Source organism: Chelonia mydas, chromosome 3 (genome assembly GCF_015237465.2).
Source record: "Chelonia mydas isolate rCheMyd1 chromosome 3, rCheMyd1.pri.v2, whole genome shotgun sequence".
Lineage (NCBI taxonomy): Eukaryota > Metazoa > Chordata > Testudines > Cheloniidae > Chelonia > Chelonia mydas.
This window is the reverse complement of record NC_057851.1, coordinates 147456262-147477814: the sequence shown is the minus strand read 5'-3', so window position 1 is coordinate 147477814 and position 21553 is coordinate 147456262. Positions and strand designations below refer to the sequence as shown.

The 21553-nt window shown below is 43.5% G+C and overlaps 1 protein-coding gene and 1 long non-coding RNA gene across 6 annotated transcripts in view; both read left to right on the top strand.

Annotated features, from left to right (window-relative positions):
* Positions 1–21553, top strand: part of MOCS1 (molybdenum cofactor synthesis 1) — a 67590-nt gene that overhangs the window by 26085 nt on the left and 19952 nt on the right. For all 5 annotated transcript variants that reach the window (XM_037895552.2, XM_043543516.1, XM_043543515.1 and 2 more), the window contains 3 exons: positions 3062–3194; positions 3618–3785; positions 13896–14060. In XM_037895552.2, the coding sequence (XP_037751480.1) occupies positions 3062–3194; positions 3618–3785; positions 13896–14060 (466 nt within the window). Of the gene's footprint in view, positions 1–3061; positions 3195–3617; positions 3786–13895; positions 14061–21553 lie in introns of those variants that run through there.
* Positions 5518–6220, top strand: LOC119565828. Its single transcript, XR_005224825.1, has 2 exons — positions 5518–5631; positions 5822–6220. It is a non-coding gene; the product is annotated as an uncharacterized LOC119565828 (long non-coding RNA).

Sequence of the window (21553 nt, the reverse complement as noted above, 5' to 3'; positions counted from 1 at the left end):
AGCATATAGGTATTTTAAAAACAAACAAAAACCATTTCTATAGCTCCTCTAATTTGAGCCTCTGAAAACAGTTATAAAAGTGGTTAACTAGTATTCTCCCTGTTTTACAGGTGGGGAAGTGGAAGTAAAGTGGGGTTAAATAACTTGCCCAGCACCCCACAGGTTAGTGGCAGAGCTGGGAGTAGAGAGATATAACCAGTAGGCAAAGCTTGGTAGCTTTCAGTAGAATGAGATTGAAGAACTACTTGAAAAACTTGCTACTCTGATACTTGAAAAATGTACATCTTGTGGTCTCAAGAGTGCATCCAAGACTTCAGCTTTGGGGTCCATCTGAGCGTGCTTGTTCAAACCTTAAAAGTGAAAAGCTTTGTGAGGCAGTTGTCTGTCCAGACTTGCTAATACACTGAAGCATGCTGCTTAGGAGTAGTCTCACATGGGAAGTGATTAGGGATTAGCCCAAAGGCAGGGAGCGAACTGGCTGCTGTCACCCTGTCTTACTTTAGAGTCTCAAACCTCAGGCTCAGCTCTCCGTGTTAATAGCAGACCATGGATCTCAGTTTCTATGTCAAATTGTGGTTTCACTCTCAAATTTTTTCACAGTAGCTATTTCTTTAGCCAGAGGCCTGAATGATCAGATAGACCATGGGATAGGAGGTGGAGGAGAGGGAAATGGAGAGTGGCCACAGGGAATATGGGTGGGGAGGTCATTTATATAGTCTTACTCCAACTCAAAGGTGTGTTTAAACTTGACATAGTGGGGAGAAAACCAGGCACAAGCTTGATAGGCACTATTAATAGGTTTATTCAAGAACAGAAAGATTTAGAAATAAAATTAATGAGGATATTGCGTTATTGTGAAGTGGAGAGGGAATCCCACAGACTTCTGAAGCCTGTGCAATTCAACCTGCTCTTACTTACTCCAGATATGCACCAGCGTAACTCCATTGATTTCAGTGATGTCCAGATCTATGCTGGTATAATAGCTTAGAATCCAGCCATATAATCTAGATGACTGTAAGCATGCCTGTATTTCTGAGGCATACAGGTGTAGTTTGAGCCTCTTAGAGAAAGCATTCTAGTCTTCCACACAACGTATGTTGAACCTGGAGGCATCAGCAGAAGCAAAGTTTGGCAAATAGCTCTTTCTTAATTAGTTTGCTCTGGGAATGATCTGTTCTATCACTTTAATATATTTTTTTAGATGTTGGCACTCTCTCTGCTTTTAAAATAACTATTTCTGGAGCGCTTTTGTAAAGTCTCAATCTCCATCCACAAACAAGTCTGGGTTTGTTCCCCAAGTAGCTAAGAGATCAGGGCAACCCACTCTGAGGATCAGTGGTTGCAATTTCCTTACTTGGAAATAGGTAAAAGACAAACTTTCCTTTAACTCTCTAATACCCCCATTCTTAGGGACATTTTGCTGGACCACTGGTCTGTAGTTGATCTCCAGAGTGGAGTCCTTGCCCCATGCTGTGAGGATGGTCAGTGCTTCATAAGTAGGGGGTTATGACCCTGAGTAAGGAGCCAGCAGCACCAGCTGCTGATCCTTGGAAGCAGCTGACAGCATGATTTCCTACCAGCACCCCTCTGTGAAAGGGATGAGATGCAGAATTATTTATAACTAAGATGTTTTTAATCAAGCATCAGCTTCTCTTAATGGCCCAGTAAGCAAAGCAGTGGCCCGGGGGCTACTGCTAAACTTTGACTCTAGTGCACTAAACATTGCTTAGGGTTGCTAGTTCTGGTTGGATGTATTCCTGGAGGTTTCATCCCATGATATAATCTTTAATTTAAAGATTAATCTTTCATTCCTTGAGGCTTCAGGCAATCCTAGAGGGTTGGCATCCTACTTGGGGGGTGTTTCTTCTTTTTTTTTTTTTTTTTTTTCCCCTTTCCACCTTTGTTAGCTGCTGCTCAATACGGTTTGTGTCTTGAGCAGCACTGGTTTGAAACTTAGATTTGCCTATCCCACCCAGGCCTGGGAGTCTCTTATTAGCTCTCCCCACATTTGACCCATGTTGTACAGTTCTCTGACCCCCTTCCCTTGCTGGTGGTTTACTTCCTTTAATTACACATGCATAGAGCCCCGCAAATCTGCAGATATCCCCGGACCATTTTTTGCGGATAAGATGCAGATACAAATTTTGTATCCGCGCAGGGCTCTATGCATGCAGGAACATGAAGCAGGGATTTCAGATAGTGTTGCAACCTGGAGTAACTAGTCCCAAATGTGTTGTGCTTCTAGCACTTTTAGGCACACGCAAGGAGAGGGGAACAGCATTGTGTTAGTTACAACCTTGTTTAAAACGCTGTTGTATTACTTTTAGGGGTTTTAGCACTGCTCTCCCTGACTAGTTACAACAGAGCCTTTCACCTGGGAATCATGTTAGCCGAGCCATGTCCACAGCACGAGGCTTCGAACACAATTCAAGCTGGAAAACTATACTAAATATGGCTGTTGCCCACAGATTTAAAAAACCGTTCAAAGTGGCCCAATTTGTTCTTACGTTGGACAGGGCCTTTTGTCTCATACTTGAACTTTCACAGGCAGAAGGCTAGTGGTGTACTTTCACTTCTAACTTTTAGTTCTTCTGCTAGGCAGCAAAATGCCTGGAAGGCTCATGCCCAGGTTGATCAATTTGAGGACCACAATGAGGGCGTCCGGCTGACTATTTTGGGTGTATATCTTTCCCTCTGTCTTTATAGATTTCAAGAATCAAACTGTCCTTGCAAAATGCATTGCAGAGAAGGCCTACAGCAACTGCTGCACAAAGTGGCTAACTTTAATATGGTTCCTTCCCCTTTATCTTAAATATGCAGCATGATGCAATGGAATTAAGCAGGGGATGAGAGTCGGGAAACCCCTGGAACTCCTTAGCTGTTCCACTGAGACTCACTTTTTGGTCTTGGTCAAAATCACTTGGCTTCTGTGTGCCTCTGTGTTCCCCTTCCATAAAATGTGGATGATAATTTCCCTGTGAAGTTTAGACTCGGTTAACATTTGTACAGTGCTTTGAAGATGAAAACAGCTACCCCTTGTTTTGTTGCTTTTTCTCCTCAGGAGTTGCCAAGCACAAGAAGAAAAGGTTTCCTAACTGAACACGCTGCCCCTTTCTCTGCTTTCCTGACTGACAGATTTGGCCGTCAGCACAACTACCTGCGGATCTCCCTGACTGAGAAATGCAACCTCAGATGTAAGTCTGTCTTCTTCCTTCCCCCTCCATGTCACAGTGAGGTTCATGTACTCCACAGGATATGGTGGCCCACCTGTAGGAACTAGAGCTGGGGAAAAAAATTTCAACCAAAACTCCGTGTGTGAAAAATACAGTTTTGGCAACACCCATATTTTTGCCATGGGTTGGCCTCCCTCCAGACTTAAGTGGCAAACTTTATTTACAGACCTGTCAAGTAGGTGTAAAGTTATTTTAGGAATTAGGCCAGCAGCCTTGTCCGTGGGTTGCTAGTTTGACTCTATTCTTGCTAGCTGTATTTCTGCAAGGCAGAACAATTGGCAGTTACAGGCAGTTGCTATGCAAAGTGCATCCAAGTACAGTGTTGGTTTCTTGCCAGTGGCTGATCCTTCCATTTGCCCATGTATTTCTTGCTTGCTCATTCAGGTCAGTACTGTATGCCAGAAGAGGGAGTTCAACTGACCCCTAAATCAGAGCTGCTCACTACTCAGGAGATAATCACCATTGCCAGGCTCTTTGTGAAGGAAGGTGTGGACAAGATCCGATTGACTGGTGGAGAACCACTCATCCGGCCTGACGTGGTTGATATTGTGGGTAAGTTTCTGGTCTGGCTTTCTCCTCCTTTAGCAGCGCCACAAATCATGCAGCACAAAGATGTCTCGGCCTAATCAAATTGAGTAGCGTGGCATGTGGGCTATGCTCTGAGGGGATGTTCCCTATCATGATCTGAGAACCCTATTCGTGTAATCAAATGTTCACAAATAGTCTCTTCCATCTGCAAGCACCATCTCCCTCTGCACCCTGCCAAATACATGCAATACGGGGTTATTGCGTACAGCAAACCTCCAGTGCTTTGCACCGTTCTGTTTTTGAATCTCCCAAATGATGGGGCTTCTTCCACGTCACATCCTGTTCCAGCCGAATCCTGTACATTGTCTTCATGTTCAGTTTCAGAGACTGAATTCCAGCAGTCCAGCCTGGAGGTGACACATGCATGGGTTGCTGTGGGCAGGTTCTCATCCAGGAGGAAGGGAAGAAGTTTCTTAACAAGCTGCAGGTAAAAGAAGGCACTTTTTAGATACTGGTGCTACCTGGTCAGCCCAGCATATTGAGGAGTCAAGCAAGGCCTGAGGCTTTGTGCCTGTCTGACAAATGAGAGCTGTCTGCCTTCAGTGGCAGGTGGAGACACTGTCTCTGCTAGTTCTTCAGTGCATTTCCCCTTTCTGACGAAGTGTCGTATCCATCTTGCCTCGATTCAGCTTGAGCCAGCTGCACTTCATCCAGGAGCTGATTTCTGCCCCCATTTCCCCCACAAGACATTCTGACATCTTGTTAGTGGCAGTGGTTCCACCACTTGAGAATGAGAGATGTAGTTGAGTGCAATGGGCACCCCATTGTCTGCTGAGCCCAGGGGGTCTGACTAAATCCCAGTGGGCTTGTGTAGATATTGAAAATAACAGGGAATAGTATGGATCCCCATGGGACTCTGCAGATGAGTGCCTTTGGAGCAGGGCGGGGGCAATTACCTATTGCCATTCAGTCTACTGGAGAGGAATGAATGGAATCACTGTAGTCTTGGGCCACCTACTCCTGCTACATCATGTAGCTGGGTTAGTAAGTGGTCCTCTGTGTCAAAGGCAGCAAAAAGGTCCAGCAGTGTGAACATGGAAGTCTTGTGTCCATGGCCATAATGTCATTTAGTGCCAATGGAACTGTCTCTGTGTTGAGCCCTGATTGTGAGACATCCAGGATGTTAGCCCATGTCATGTGTGGTTATTGGAGCTTGGTGGTTACTGCTCCTTCAGTTATTTTGTCTAGGAAGGGGAGGCTGGAGACCAGATGGTTGTTGGAGAGATCTTCAGGGTCCAGTGATGGCTTCTTGAGCACTGGGCAAACTCTCTTTTTCAAAGAGTTTTGTAGGTGTGCTTGTCTGAAGGAGACATTGATTATTTCCATTGAGAGCGGGCATAGTTGTTCTTCGTTGGCTTTTGTAAGGGCATGGATCCATTTCACAGGTTGTGGCGCTAACATTTTTTAGGGCTTCTTAAGTTTGTTCTGTGTGATGGGGCCAAACTGTGTCAGGGTGGGTAATAGAGTCTGGTTTGAGTGCAGTTTCGTTTGTTCCAGTGTGTTCCATACATTTTCAATTTATCTTATCAGCAAAATATGCTGACTGCTCTTCCCCATGCTTGGTGCTTGTGTCAGATATTTGGGCTATGCTGTCTGCATTAATTAACCAGTTCAGTATGCAAAATAGCCGTGCTGGCCTTGGTAGTGGAGGGGTAGAAGGCTCATTTTGCATCCATGACTGCAGTGGCTTAATCCTGTAAGAGTTGTCTGTGCTTCTGGAGGATGGATTCAGAATGTGGTTTGCACTCAAGCTTTCTGCCTGTGCACTTCGCCTGCTGTAGCTGATGTGTGAACCCGAGTGATCATTTTGGTTTGTGTCAGGGGCGAATGGGGCAGGTTGGGGCCATTTGTGTTAATGGTACTGGATGTTTGGTGATTGTACTATTGGACTAACTCATTGGTGTCTTGGGCCTTGTATTTGTGTGGCTTGTTCTCTTAGGGTGAGTTGAAAACCTAGAGAATTCAGGGGTCTACACATGCATTTTTTCTTCTTCTTATAGGTTGTCCTGTAATTTACTGTGCATGTGTCTGGCACCTGAAGACACAGTCCCCAAATAAAGGACTTGTAATTAACAATGGAGGGAGCTTTCACTGGGGCAAGACAGGTCCACTGCTGTGTTTTCTCCAGACTTCCAAGGGATATGCCAGAGGCACCATTACTGCAGCAGTTTAAGAACAGAGTTGTGGATGGGGAAGTGACTAGCCCTACAGATGAAGGCAAGCAGCCTGGATTAGCACCAGTCTGCATTTTCGTGTATGGAGCATTGTGTACTGTGACACTGTTTGAAAACAGTTTAACTGTTCAGTGGTGCTGGAAAATAACTCCTCTTTTTGAAGTTGTTAGACACATAACGTGGGAAAGCCTTGCATTCAGTTAATCAATAAACTCCTAATCTGTAGTCTTGTTGTTAATTGCAATAAATAAGTAAATGTTCCACGAATTAGTGGAGCACTATTCACGTAACTCCAGTGTGATTAGAAATCGAAACCCAGTAATAATCTGAATGTAATAGAACACAACTGTGTAAAACCACCAGTGACTGGTGTTAGATAAATATCTGTCTTTAAGGGAGTTTAAACTCCAGTTATTGCCCTTTTAACTGAAGCATAAATCATGTCCTGCAGACATGGATTTGGAATTAGTATCTTAAAGTGGTCTTTGCAAGATGATCATTTATAATATACCCTTACCTGTTAGACATGGTTTACATTTCTGAATTTTGCTATTTGTAATAGTCTGTGTTTAATCATTGATGGTGTTTTTCATTCAAACTGGACAATGAAACCAGTTTGGTCCATTTCACTTCCTCTCGTTAGTTAGTTCACTTTTTGGATTTCATGTGTTAGTACAATGCAGTTTTGTTTCCAGCATTGTGGGGAAATATTTACATTTCTTAACTGAACCTATGAAAACACTCCTAATTATTTTGGATTTTTAAACCCTTTTTGTGTCTCCCTCTACTTTAAGGCACCTTGCAAATCCTAGTCATGACTCACCTTCCTGAGAAGCTTTCCTTAAGCAGCATGCAGTGCTTAGGGTGTTTGGCGATTCTGGTGCTCTGAATTTAGCTTAGTTTTTCACTGAATAAATGTTCTCTCTATATAAAGTGCAATATATCTGCTAATAGTAAAACTCTTAAAGTCTGTAAGGGATAGAGGAATAATCAGTACCATGTTCTGCTAAGACTCTGCGTCTGCACTTATTTCTTCTTTTCCCTGCTGCAATAATGTGGCTTGAAGCCAACATGGGAAACTAGATTTTTTAATCTTATTTATCTACAGGCCTGCTGCAACTCTTCAGATTATTTAGAAACTCACATACACCATGAGTCAGCAGCTACAACTTACTGTAGGTTATGTCATGTCCTTTTTCCTGCTTTGAGCACAAGTCCCTGAGATGACTAGTAAATGGGGTATAGATGAGGCCCTACCAATTTCACAGCTGTGAAAAAGTGTCATGGACTGTGAAATAAGCCCTTCCCCATGAAATCTGATCTCCCCTGTGCTGCTCAGAGTGCCCCAGCTTGGGGGGAGGCAGGGGAGGCTCCTAGCTGCAAGTCCCAGCCGGGCTGGGGAGGGACAGGACTTGTCCTTCCCCCTGCATGGCTGGTCTGTGGAGAGTGGGGGGAGATCAGACCCACTTCCGTGTACCTGTTGGGTTGGGACCCCCACTGTTACAACACTGTGAAATTTCAGATGTAAACATCTGAAAATGTGAAATTGACCGATTTAAAAACGCTCAGGCATGAAATTGATAAAAATGGATCCTGAATTTGGTGGGGCCCTAAGTATAGAGTCTGTCTTCTCTAGGTCAGCCAAGGCTCCCTAGATTTGTATCATATATATATATATATATAATTTTTATTTATTTATTTATTTTACTGTCTGATGGCTGTTAAGTGGTCTCTGTCAGTATGTCTACACTTAAAGTGCTGTAGCGCTTCAGTGTGGACCCTACCTATGCTGACGGGGGGGGGGGGGGGGGGGGGGGATTCTCCCATCAGTGTAGGTAATCCCTTCCCCAAGAGGCGGTAGCTCTCTGCCTAGCTCTGTCTACACCGTGGGTTAGGATGGCATAGTTACGTCTCTCAGGGGTGTGGATTTTTCACACCACTGAGAGATGTAAAATCCTAGTGTAGACCAGACCTGCGAAATTAGCTTGTGGGAGAAGGGAGTGGTGTCTCAGCTCAGTTCCTAGTGGACAGACATCCATAACACTAAAACTTCCTTTACTCAGTGTGACATCCCAGGGGCCAATCCATACTAATGAGTAGCTGTGTCACCCTCACCCTGTAACCTAGGCTGCCCTTTACAGCACCTTGCTGCTGTAGCCTCCGGTCTGGACTGCTCATAAACAGCCTCCAACACGCAAATCACGCCCAGCTATGTCTGTGTGTGGCCTGCAGCCAGCCACACCTTGGCTCTTAGCAGCAGTGGTTATGCTGCAAGGTGACCCCAATACATCCCCAGTCTCAAATCTTCCCCCAGAAATGTATGACCTGTACTGCCCAGCCCCCTCCGGGACAGTGCAAATATGTTACGTCCATTATTCCTTTAAGGGAATAATATGCACACAACTTGTTACTCCAAATAGAGTTACCCAGACACTTCAGCATGAACACACTGGATTAGATAAAACAAGTTGACTAACTACAAAGAGAGAGATTTTAAATGAGTACAAGTAATGAGGCATCCAAGCCAGAAATGGTTACCAAAAAAATAAAGAGAAAACACTTATTGATGCCTAACTTAACAAACTACGTTAGATTCAAAGAACGTTTTCTCACCACATGCTTTCAGCAGTGTTACTGACCAAATTCTTTGTCGGAACCCTTCCCCCAGAAGCCAATTCCTACTTCCTTTGTCTCTTCAGAGAAAGTGAATGCGATAGGTGGAGAGAGAGGACTCCCTTGGGATGTTCATCCTTCCTTTTTATAGCATCAGTCCCCTCTTAGAAAAACATTTTCAGCTAAGAACCAGGAACCAAAGAATATGTAGAAGGATGTTCTCTGCTGTTTTTTCAAGCTGTTTGAACTTCCTTTGTCTTCCATTCCTGCTTGATGACTGTTAACTGCTTAAATGCAAATTAAGCAGAGCATCATTCCTTTGTTTAGGACAGACCTGTTTGCCAGCTTCTGTTTGGCCAGGGCGGTGGGGTTTGGAATATGTATTAACACCATACAGAGGAATCTTATAACTTCATACAAAGTTGCCACACCTATCTGACTAGGACAATACTGATTGGCAAATCATGAGTTTACAAATGATACCTTACAAGACTTGTACCAAGATTATTATAATAGTGGGAAGGGTGTGAACACAAGTGTATCCGTCCCAGTCATTCATTGGCTGTTGGTCCTTTTGTGGGAAGTGTCAGGAGAGAGAGCCACAGGGCTCCTAGAGCAGGAATTGGTGCAGTGTGGAGAATTGGATATTTTTTATCAAAACCTAGAACAGGAGGGAACTTGCCTAAGAAGGACTATGCTGGTAGCTCTGCTGGCTAATAGCAGGATTCCTGCAATAAGACTTGTCCAAAAAAACCAAACACATTTTGAGTCATCAAACAATTATACTTCTCTTAAGCAATTATTTTTATGGGTCTCATTGAAAACAGAACCTTTGTCTCCCCGTTATTTTTATAAAAAAAAAATGTAATAGCAACCCTGGCATTATCACATTTTGTTAATGCCTCATGTTTTTATTCTACTCCTTATTTTGCTTGTTTGTCTTTGGCTTTTTTAATAGCTTTTTCCTCTTTGAAATACCTTGATATTTATAGAAATAATGCAGTTAGTCTGGGCAGGGCTTAGTGACATGTACAAGCCTGTTTATATTAATAGTTTGAAATGTATTAGTACATTTATATATATGCTTGTGTACACCCCCTCCTCTTCCCACCCCCCTTTGCTGACTGCAGCAACAATTAAATTTAGCAGGCACGTACTTTGGTCTGATTCTTGCTGTCCTGGAGCGTGCTGACATACAAACATGCAAGATATTCCACTGGACTGTTCTGCATTCCGATTTGTTAGAAACACTTTTTAAAATACTGTTGAGGGGTGCGAGGGGAGGGATTTTTCTTTAAGCGGCTAAGAGGTTTGTGCAGCTTTTTTACTAATATTTCCCCCTGAGGATCTCCAAGCTGATGCCGAGGACTGTATGGGGTTATGGTTGGAGTATTTGCAAAATAGAGTTGCCTTATTTACACAGCCCCATAAGAGTGCATGGCACTTTACAGACAAATAAATGCATTATTCAACGCATCTAAATGTTTTCCAAACAATTTAGTCCTGCAAAGCCAAATCAACTGTGTCTCAGTTGCATTCTCTTTAATACAGGTGATCTTCCCAGCCGGTGGCTGAAAATCAACTATGACCTTTGCTTTGAGGTAGAAAGAACTTTGAGCGGTTCCTTTGTTTTGTTATTAGATACTGGGTTGCGTTTTGCTAGGAAATTGCACCTTTTAACTTATCAATAGGAGGGTAGGGAGCCATCGAAAGAGAATATACCATTTTCAGAGAGGATGTTCTGACCATGAAGGGGCAACAAACGTAAAAGTGGTTGTCATTTTTTATTTAAAGCTAAATGCTGCACTTCCACCTCAGACTCCTGAGTTAGGTAGTCTGATCTTCTTTCCCACTCCATTCGGTCATTTTGCCATTTGGCTTTATTTGTATGTATTTAGCTGCTGGTTTGTCTTTATTCTTTATTATTATTATTATTATTTATTATTATTGCTGAAGTGATTACAGGAGGCATAAAAGCAGCCTTAATCCAGCAGCACACCTCATGTTTGTATATGAAATCTCTCTGTAATCGCTACTGAGTTTACTGGTCAAACAGTGCAGCGGGGCACAAGATAGCTGCAAATGTTTTACTGCTTAGCCTGCACAAATAAACAAGCAGGCAAGGATAGTGGCTGGTTGTGGTGAATAACTACAGACACTAAGGATTAGTTCTTCCATCTGTAATTTCTGATCTCTGGGTTCTGTCCTGTCTGTTCACTACACTTGGCAATATTATGCCCTCCATTAGAGTCTCCAGTGAATTGTCTAGTTGTGTATCCATTACACAAAGAAGGAGGCACTGATAAGAACCACATTCTGCTCTAACTGGCTAAATTCAGCTGGTGCCATAATAGTTTACTGCTGGAATCCATCTGGTTCAGGCTGCAGCATGAAAGTCTGATTGGACTCTGCTTAAACCTGTATTTACTACATCTTTCCAGCAGTGACGTCTGTAGTGGCTCCTGTTGTTTCTCTGTTGCTGGAAGCTTGGTGGTTGATGTGTGTTCTGAGGACAGCTGATGGGCAAGCAAAGCAGTTACACTGATGTACGTTCTTCTCCAGACTGGAAGCACAGCACATTTCCCCTACTGGCAAACGGACTGTGGTGTTAGCTAGTGCTTCTCCCACAACAGTGGTCACCCCTTCTCTGGTAGCTCACTCCTGGTGTATGGGGAAGGTTTGAGACATCCGGAAAGGAAAGGGAAGAGAAAGTTGGTTCTTAAAGAACATTGCTGTTGTCCCTCTGCTTCCAACACTCACAGTACTGGGTATACGTCTTCTAAGCCACAACCTCAGTCGCAAATACCCTAAGGGAAGCGCATGAAGGTATGTGTGCAGCTCGATCTGGAGGTATTTATTCCCAGCTCGATGAGACATACTCATACTAGGTCTCATCGAGCTAACGTGCTCAAAATAGAACGTGGCCACTGCCTTGTACGGGGCAGGAGCAGCGAGGGGCCCCGAGTGCATGCCCCTCAGTCTCTAGGTATATACGCAGGCCGGATAACCCCTCCCTCCACTTGCATTGCCACAGCTGTGTTCCATGTTGGCACGCTAGCTCCATGAGGAACCAAAATAGAATCTAGTGCTCAATCCTGGAGCTAGCAGACATATAAGGCAGGGAACCATTTATTTTTGCACCTTAAATAGGCAGATGTGTATCCGAATACAGACAGGGCTTGTGTACAGTAAACAATTTGAGGAACGCTAAAGATGTAGCTCTCTTGGAGGTAGCAGTGGTGGGAGTGCTTGAGTAGATGGGGACCAGGTGGCCACCTGCTCTTTCACCACTATGCTTTTAGTAGAACTACTCCAAGCAGCGTTAGATGCCATGGTGATAAAAGTGCCCATACCCTGTGCACACTAATCCTCCCTCTGTTGATAATGCAATGGGAGGGAGACTCCCAGAAAGAGTCTAAGATAAACACAGCCCGAGGGACTAAGCCTACTGAATAAGATGCCACTTTTACACAGTCACTTCTTATAGCTGACCTGCACTTTAAGGAGACGAGAAAAGGATGGTTTTTGGAGAAGTATAAGCTGAACACTTTTACTAATCAAAATTACATAACTTAAATACAGTGGAAACCACACACAGTGAATAGGGTGGTAGTGAAACAGAATAGCAATCCCAAGTGATCCCGGTGCATCATCATTTTCAGGTTGCAATCCCAGTTAGGTAAATCCTTTGCTTAGCAAGGCTTTCTCTATGCAGAGTAAGCAGATGACTTCACTATAAAAAGGTTCTAGTGTTTCAAACAAATTCTAAAACACTAGAAGGCTTAAAAATACCACTATAAAGAGAGGGAGTGAAAGGAAGTCTAAGGAAGGAAAAAGAAGAAGAAACTGGAGTACTACAGGGAATTCAATTTTTAATTTCATAGTAAGTTTGCTGCCAAATTCCCACTAACAACCTTCTGCATTTAACTCAGCTGTGCAGATGTTTCAGGCTGGTTTTGGTGTCATGTGAGCCCCATTGGTGGGACAGCATTGCCAGGTTTGGGAAAAGCCTCATTACATTCAGGTTGAGGGGCAGGTTGGGTACTAAACCTCATCAAGTGAGACAATGGGTAATGTTCTACCCCTTCCTGGCTAGGGGCAGTTAGAATTAGCACCTCTGTTTCCTCACCCATGTGGCAGACTTTTTACCGTAGACCCTTTGAGCTACCCAATAGTCACCGTGAAGCTCCTAGGACTGGTACTAACATAGGAACTGTGTAGCTCTAAATTGGAGATTAGCCATGTCTCAGAACCTTGCAAGTATTTCTACACATCCGTTTTTGGGGGGGATGCTGCTGTTTCTGAGACTTGAACTTTGGGATGTTTATCTAATCTTTCCTCTTGTGTTTTTTAATAGCTGTCCCCTTGTGGGTCTTGCATTAGCACTGTTTGATCACTCAGACTAGTGATGCTTGTATTAATGCTAATGATGAACTTTGAAGATTTCAGCCTTTAAGCTGTACCACCCGAGTATCTCTTTGCCTTCTTAAATTCCTTGTACAGTTTTTGGTGACAGCTAGCAAAGCATGCTGTAGTCTTAAATTGCTTGTATAATACTGCTTTGAGCTGCTAAAGTAGCTGCCACTTTCTCCCCAGAGATGTGGTTGCGTTTCGTTGGGGGGCGAAGCAATTTTCGGTGGATGATATACTATGGTGTTCAAGCCTTTAGGACAAAAGGTGCTCTATAAGTGCAAGCAGTTCAGTATCTGGATCCAGTCGGGGCCCCAAGAAAGCGGTGGTTAGCGACTGACGCATTAGTGTTGGAATTCAGCTTTCGGAACTGGACAGCTGGGAGCTGGCCAGGTTAAAGGAGTCCATGGGGCTTCCTTCAACATTAAAGTACTCGTTTGCTGTAATACATATAGAACACAGTTAATCTATATAGCCAGAGCGTTTTGATGAAGTTCTTGGAATCGCTGCTGCTTGCGACATTTTAGCTCCTTTAATACCATTTGAAGCTGGCTTGCACTGTACTCTATTAATCTAGTAAGTGCAACTCCATAGAGAATGAGGTACAGAAACATGTGGTGGTTGTCAGCAGAGCCCATTTGGTATGGGGTGAGCCCCCCTCTCTCTCTTATCTAGTGAATTGGTAAGTGGGTGAAGGGCCTTGGTGGATGGAGGGATTTGGGCTCTTGGCTGCATTCATGTGAAATTAACTTTTCTCTTCCCCACCATTGTGTATGTTCCTTTCCCTAGTGATCTAGAATGTTCTCTAGAGGTTCCCATGCATCTTGTGGTTGAACTCTGACCATTAAACGCTCTCCTTTTCCCTGCTGTTTCCTAGCTCAGCTGTACAAGCTAGAAGGGCTACAAACCATTGCTGTCACAACCAACGGGATCAACTTAGCTAGGCTGCTGCCACGGCTGAAGGAGGTGGGGCTGGATGCCATTAACATCAGCTTGGATACTCTGGTTCCGGCCAAATTTGAGTTCATCGTCCGGAGGAAAGGTACAGAAATTCAAATAACATCTCGCTGGTTATAGGGTAACATTGTCCATCTTTTTATATTCCTGTTTGTTCATCCAGTCTCTTTCAAATTTCTACTGGTAGAGAAGTGAGATTCCCTTCCTTAAGACCAGCCTAAAATATCTACACTGGGCTTGAGTTTGATAGCTGGCCCTTTTCCCTTCTACTCAGCCTTCTTTCACAGGCAAAACCCCTTTTCATGAGAATGGGTGGAATAAAGAACACTTGTGCATAACAGCTTGAGGTAGGAGGTCTCATAACTACATTTGTCAATTCTCATCTCTACAATGTTCTCCTGTTCAACACTTTCAGCTATAAACAGAAACAATACTCTGAAACCAATTGCCCACCATTAATAATCAAATGAAGGCATGAATGGCTGCCAGATTGTTTCCTTGCCACCCACAAAAACTGAAAATGATTCATCCAGATCAGTGGTGGACAACCTACTTCTTGCCATAACCACAGGTTACAACTGACATAAGTTGTTTTTGTTTTTTGTTTTTTTTTGTGACAACCCTTCCACCTCGCATGTCTAACCATAAAGAAAAAGAAGATGGTCATAAGTTACTGAAACCCATTTGTGACTCCCAGGTTCAGAACCTATTATACCCGAATACTGGATGATGATGATGATGAATACAGAATATATTCACTGTGTACCAGGTTGGTCCATGATTTGCCTGCGATACACCAGCTCTGCTTCTTGTACTGACACTTGTTCTTCAACTCTCTAAACATTTGTTTTCCTTGGAGTACAAGCCCTTCCGCACACTTCCTACAGTGAATCTGCTTAAGGATCCATCAAATGGGCAATCTGGTGACTTAAGCAACCAATTTAAAATGTCCCCATATGGTTTACTATACTGCTTCTATTGACTCCTTCAGGTATGTCCTGGTGGCCTGTGAAATGAGTTAATGGTTCAGTCTAGTTCCTAGTGGACAAATATCCTGCATTGAAATTAGCTTCAGAACTGGCACTATTTGGAATCTTGTTGGCATTTCCAGCAGAGAAGCCAAGGACTAAATAGGCCACAAAGACTGAAACTTGCTTTCAGCAGTAGAAGTGGTCTTTCCTGGTCGTGCTTGAGGCGTGTTTAAATGTGTAGTGAGACATTTTTATGGGCCCAAGAGCAAACTATCCCATTGTGGAGTAAAGGTAGGCAGTATGTTAAGAGACCACCCTGACTTAACCAGAAGATCTTCAATGACCTGAAACTTTAATAATAATAATAAAGAAGTCATACGAAAGTGGAAACTAGGTCAAATTACAAAGGATAAATATTTTTAAACAAAAAACACAAGCATGTAGGGACACAAATAGAGATTAAACTAGCTAGGGACATAAAGGATAACAAGAAAACATTTTGCAAAAATATTAGAAGCAAGAGGAAGACCAAGAACAGAGTTGGCTCATTTCCCAACAAGGAGGGAAAGACAACAGGAAATGCAGCAATGGCTGAAGTGTTAAATGCCTTTTTGTTCGTTTTCACCCAAAATGTTAGCAAAGTGAACATCAGTGTGAGTTGGGTAGGAGCTGAGGCTAAAATAGGGAAATAAGTTAAGAATTTCTTAGACAAATTAGATGTCTTCAAGTCTGCAGGGTCTGATGAAATACATCCTAAAATACTTAAGGAACTGGCTAAAGAGATCTGAGTCATTATTAGCCACTATCTTTGAAAATTTGTGGAGGATGGGAGTGATCACAGAGGGACTGGAAAAGGGCAAATGGAGTACCCATTTGTAAAAAGGGGAATAAGAACAACCCAAGGAATTACAGACCAGTCAGCTTAACTTCCGTACCTGGAAAGATAATGGAGCAAATAATCAAACAATCAATTTGTAAGCACCTAGAAGATAATAAGGTAATAAGTAACCATCAACATGGATTTGTCAAGAACAAATCATGTCAAACCAACCTAATCTTCTTCTTTGACAGTGTAACAAGCCTTGTGGAGGGGGGTGGGAGGGGAGAGGTGATATGTCACTTTATTACACTTGAAATGCTATAGTGGCACAGCAGAAAAGGTTCTGGCGGTTATAGTTGATCACAAACTAGATATAAGTCACAAATGTAATACTGTTATGAATTAGCAGGAGTGGTGTAAGCAAGCCATGAGAAGTAATGCTTCCACTCAGCACTGATAAGGCCTCAGCTGGATACCGTGTCCTGTTCTGGGCACTACACTTCAGGAAAAATGTGAACAAATTGGAGAAAGTCAGAGGAGAGCAACAAAAATGATTAAAGGTCTAGAAAACATGATCCATGAGGAAAGATTGAAAAAACTGGGTTTTAGTCTGCAGAAGAGAAGACTCGGAGGGACCATGATAACAGTTTTCAAGTACATAAAAGATTGTAAAGAGGAAGGTGATAAATTGTTCTCTTTATCTACTGAGGACAGGAGAAGACGCAATGGGCTTAAGTTGCAGCAAGGAAGATTTAGGTTAGACATTAGGAAAGGACTTCCTAACTATAATGACAGCTAAGCACTGGGACAAATTATATAAGGAGGTTGTGGAAGTTCCATCATTGGCGGTTTTTAAAAACAGGTTAGACACACACCTGTCAGGGATGGTCTAGAAACAGTCTAGATCATACTTAGTCTTGCCTCAGCCTAGGGGACTGCACTAGACTAGATGACCTATTGAGGTCCCTTCCAGTCCTACATTTCTGTCATTCCATGTTGGTGTTGTGTGTGTAGTTTGTACTGCTGTCCATCCTGTACTTTTTAATGTGGATAAACAGAGCATGAGGTCACTGATGAGGCGGTAGGAGTCCTATAACCTTTTTTTCTAGCTAGTGAATCCAGATGTAAATTTCAGAGACCTAGGACAACAACAAATACAAAATGTGATGGTGATATGTTAAAAGTTCCTTTTAAATGAACCTCAATGCTCAACATGAAGTTCAACCCAAATTTTCAGGTTTGGTGAATTTCATGTTGGGGGGAAAAAAATCTCTCTTCACTCCCTTATTTTTTTGAATGCAAAAACACAACAAAAACAAAAACAAAAAAAACCCAAAAAACCCCAAAACCCTCAGTGTCTGTGAACCTGCTAGCTTAGAGACAGTGTCTCCCCTTAGCCACAAGATGGTGCTGCAGTACCAGTAAAGTCCAGAACAAGCTATTTAAAACTCTGCAGGGCTATAGAGAAAGATAACTGTAAGGTACTGAGCACTCGGCCATGGAGCCAAGGTTTCACAAACCAGACTAAACCTAAAGTGTAGCATGATCCATGTCTGTGACAGGTGAGGAAAGGTGGTTGGTCTCTCTTTCTCTGCATACTTGTTTGGTTAATCATCTGGCTCATGATGAGGAAATTCACTGTTTGGATACAGCTCTCACACAAAGGAGCATTGCCTCTGTAACTTTCTCATCTAGGGAATGTCATTGGTGTGGTTACCTCATGGGAGATAGTGCAGGAAAATACCTGGCTGTCCCAGGGCACAGCTGGGAGTCCTGTCCACTCTTTGCTTTTCACTACCTGCACTTAAAGACTAGCCAGTTTCAGGCACTTGTGGGGAAATGTGTTCCTTCTCTCCGATTGAAGGGATAAACCTGATCCTGCAGCTTCAGCAGCTCTGGATATCTGATTGGGAGTCATTAGCAATGTGCTGCTTATAAACTGCATCTCACTAAAACTTGTAGAGGGAAAGGCATAATTATGTATGTTCTTAAGGGAAAAAAAGGGGGGGGGGTGTCTTTTAACCACAGAAAGGGAATCTAGAGAGTGCTGCTGAGCCCAAAGGTGCAGGGGAGAGATGGGGAAATTCCCAGGGGTTTTAATAAAATGTATAAAAAGGAAGGTAAGAGTAAAGTTACTAGTTTTCTAAGACTTTGGGTGAAGAAGAAATAGGGTGAAACCAATAACTCCAAAAGTGGGTGATTAGTTTCATCCATTTTATTTTAAAAAAAAAAAAAAAAAAGTACTTTTGCATGTCTTTAGATCAAGTTTTATAGTGAATGAAAGATTTTTGTCATAGGGATGAGTCGAGTTATAATATGAAAGCACAGTGGTGAAGACACTTTAGGGCTTATTTTGGGGGGGGGGGGGGGGGGGTTGGGTGGGAATCCAGACAAAAGGTTTTGGCTCTATAGGCTCGGGGATTTTCCATGGCTTAGTAATCCTATTGCTGGGGAACTTTTACAGTGGTTATACTGGAGTCTGAGGAATAAACCATAAATCATGGGCCATATCCACCATGATTGAATTGGCCTTGTTAGCACTACAAAAAGTAATTTTCCCTCTGTTTCAGAGTAGCAGCTATGTTAGTCCTGTATCTGCAAAAAGAAAAGGAGGACTTGTGGCACCTTAGAGACTAACAAATTTATTTGAGCATAAGCTTTTGTGAGCTACAGCTCACTTCATCGGATGCATGAAGTGAGCTGTAGCTCACGAAAGCTTATGCTCAAATAAATTTGTTAGTTTCTAAGGTGCCACAAGTCCTCCTTTTCTTTTTCCCTCTGATATTCACCCTTTCTTGTCAACTGTTGGAAATGGGCCACATCCACTCTAATTGAATTGGCATCGTTAGCACAGACCCCCCCACTCAGTAAGGCAACTCCCATCTTTTCATGTGCTGTGTATTTATACCTGCCTACTGTATTTTTTACCCCATGCATCTGATGAAGTGGGTTCTAGCCCACAAAAGCTTATGCCCAAATAAATGTTAGTCTCTAAGGTGCCACAAGGACTCCTCGTTGTTTTTGAGGAATAAACTTGTACATTAGGGAGGGAGGATTGTGCAGTGGTTGGGATGTTGACCTGTGACTTGGGAGACCTGGGTTCAGTTCCCTGCTCTGCCACAGATTTCCTGTGTGACCTTGGGAAAGTCACTTAGGCCCAGATCCTCAAATGTATTTAGACACTAAACTCCCATTGATTTTAATATGAATTAAGCACCTAAATACCTCTTGAGGATCTGGGCCTTAATCTGCCTTCAGTTCCCTTTTGGGAACATGGAGATAATAGTACAGCCCTACCTCACGGAGATAGGGAGGATAAATGCACTAAAGATTTTGAGATGATCTGATACTTCAAAAACAGGGGCCACGTAAGTAACTTAGATGCATGAAAATGAGGAACATGGTGCCTCAGCTCCTTCCTGCCCTCCACGCCCTATGGAATGAGCCAGGGGAGAATACCTGCACTTTGATGCTGATGGTCGAAATGAGTTTACAACCTGCCTTGCTTTTTCAGATCACCCCTGGAGGCAATGAGATAACAGCCTCCCCCAATCACATCCTTGAACTTGTGGCTTCAAACTACTTCTCCTGCAGGGATGAAATCTGGGAGGTGGAATCCCAGCTGAGAGCATAAGCATTTCCCTGGATAGGACCCTGCCTTGGAGAGTCTGAGGGACTGAATGTGTGTGGCTGGGAATAAGAGGAGGAATTGAGAAGGATAATTGTTTATACATCACAAGCTGTAATCCTCCTCAGATCCTCCCTACCTGGCTGAGCCCAAGCGTGCATGGACTCGTGTGTGCCTGGTGTCTTTAATCTGCAGTTTCGGGCTGTGTTTTGATGACTGGCCTGGGGGGGAGGGAGGGAGGTTCAATTAAAGCTCACCTTTTGGCATTGCCTAAGTCACACTATTCCCTCTCCATTCAGTCCTTCCCAAAGGTTGCTGGGCTTCCCAGTCGCTGTTCGTGACTCTGAGACATGTTTACAGCAGTGCGTTACGATCTCCCCTGCCATGTTTAGTCTGCAGCTTGCTTAATGAGAATAAAACCCACTGTTGATGTCATGGGCTTCCTAGGTGCCAGCAAAGCAAACTCTCTTGTGAGGAGGAGAAAGCAAACAGGTTCTGAATTCAAGCAGCTGATGTTGGCGTCAGTTCTCTAGTTCATTAGTCCTGTGCTCTTCACCCCTGCATCCCACTTTCATCCTTCTGTTTTGCAGGGCTGGCATTAAAGGAGCTGTAGTTGTGGGTCAGAAAAGATCAATGGGACTGGCATCCTCTGCTTCCCTCTTGTGCACCCGTGTTTGGTGTGCCCACTCTGAACTAGCTGGGGAGCAGATGGGTTCAAGCTCCCAGCTCCCTGATCTTGTTCGTGGCATTCTTTGCACAGTTGGTACTGGAGAAAGGCACTGGATGGGCAGCCCTGGAGACAGAAAGGCACTTGCTTATTTCCAGTAGCATCCACAGTGTGCTGGGCGCTTCTGAATCCAACAGACCAGGACCCCATTGTACTGGACACTGTACAAACCTCGAACAAAAATCAGGCCTTGCCCCAAAGAGCTTACAATACTTAGTGTGTATGAACCCCTCTTCTCTTGCTATAGCAGTGGCCCCACAGGAGTTCAGGCTCCATGGCTCACTCTGGCACCACTGCCTTCACTGCCAATGGGGAGGGACACTTAGTGCTAATTCTGATGATGGTTTTCGATGTGAACACGTGTCCCCTAGGAAATAGACTGACAGTGATTCCCGTTGTGGCCACCTGTTCACAGCAAGGAACAACGTTTTGCTGCTAGGTCTCTTCTTAACTTTAACAGAGAAACTGGATTATCACTTGGGGTGGGGTTGTAGGGAGAATGGGAAAGGAGTTCAGATTTCTCCAGGGCCCTTGGACTCATGAATTGTCTAGCTGCTTGGCAATTAGGAAGAATAAGTATTGAGTGGACTCTCTGTCTGGAAGTGGGAGATGGGTGGAGATGCAATATATGAGGATGAGGCTAAGGATTTCTCTTGCTGAAGTCACTGCAGTTTGATTCTTGTCTCGTCCTTTCCAGAAGGTCAAAGGCCAAGCTGAACTGGTTTCCTAAAAGCTCTCTTTCAGTGTTCCCATCAAACTGACGGGTCAAATGATTCATGAAATGAGGATGCCCTGAAAAGTCACCTGTCACCTTAAAACCAAAATCAAAGTCAAAGCCATTCGCTTGTCCAGGAGCCGATATAAATCTGTGGTGAAGGGCGAGTTGGGAATTTTGGTGTTTTTGTCCATTTCTTGATTCATTTAGCAGCTCGTTGCAGAGTGTTCCGTATTCAGAAAGTGCCGTGCTGCAGCCTTAGTCGAGGCAAAAATGCAACAGACCCCTTTCCGGATGGCCTCTTTTAGCAATAATTTAGTCGGGTTTTTTCCTCATTAAATCTGGGAGCACTTTTTATAGACACTCTCCCACTTTGGTGAGACTCGGGGTAGTGCCGGGCCAAGCTGAAGCACAGAAAAGTTAAGGGCCTGATTTTTTGAAGGTATTGGGTGCCAAAAAACACGCAAGGGTGCCAGTGGGATTTCCACAAGCCACTAAGCAACACTGCATTTTTTGGGCACCCAAATATCTTCAAAAATCTGGCTGCAAGTGACTTGCCGAAGGTCACACTAAGTCTGCAGCAGAGTTGGAGATGGAACAAAAGTCTCTTGACTTCAGTCCCGTCTACTGGACCAAGCTGTTTTGTCTCTGCCATCTTTTTGTCTGATACTGACTTGCTCATCTACATTTTTGTTAAGACTTAATTCTTGTTCAATT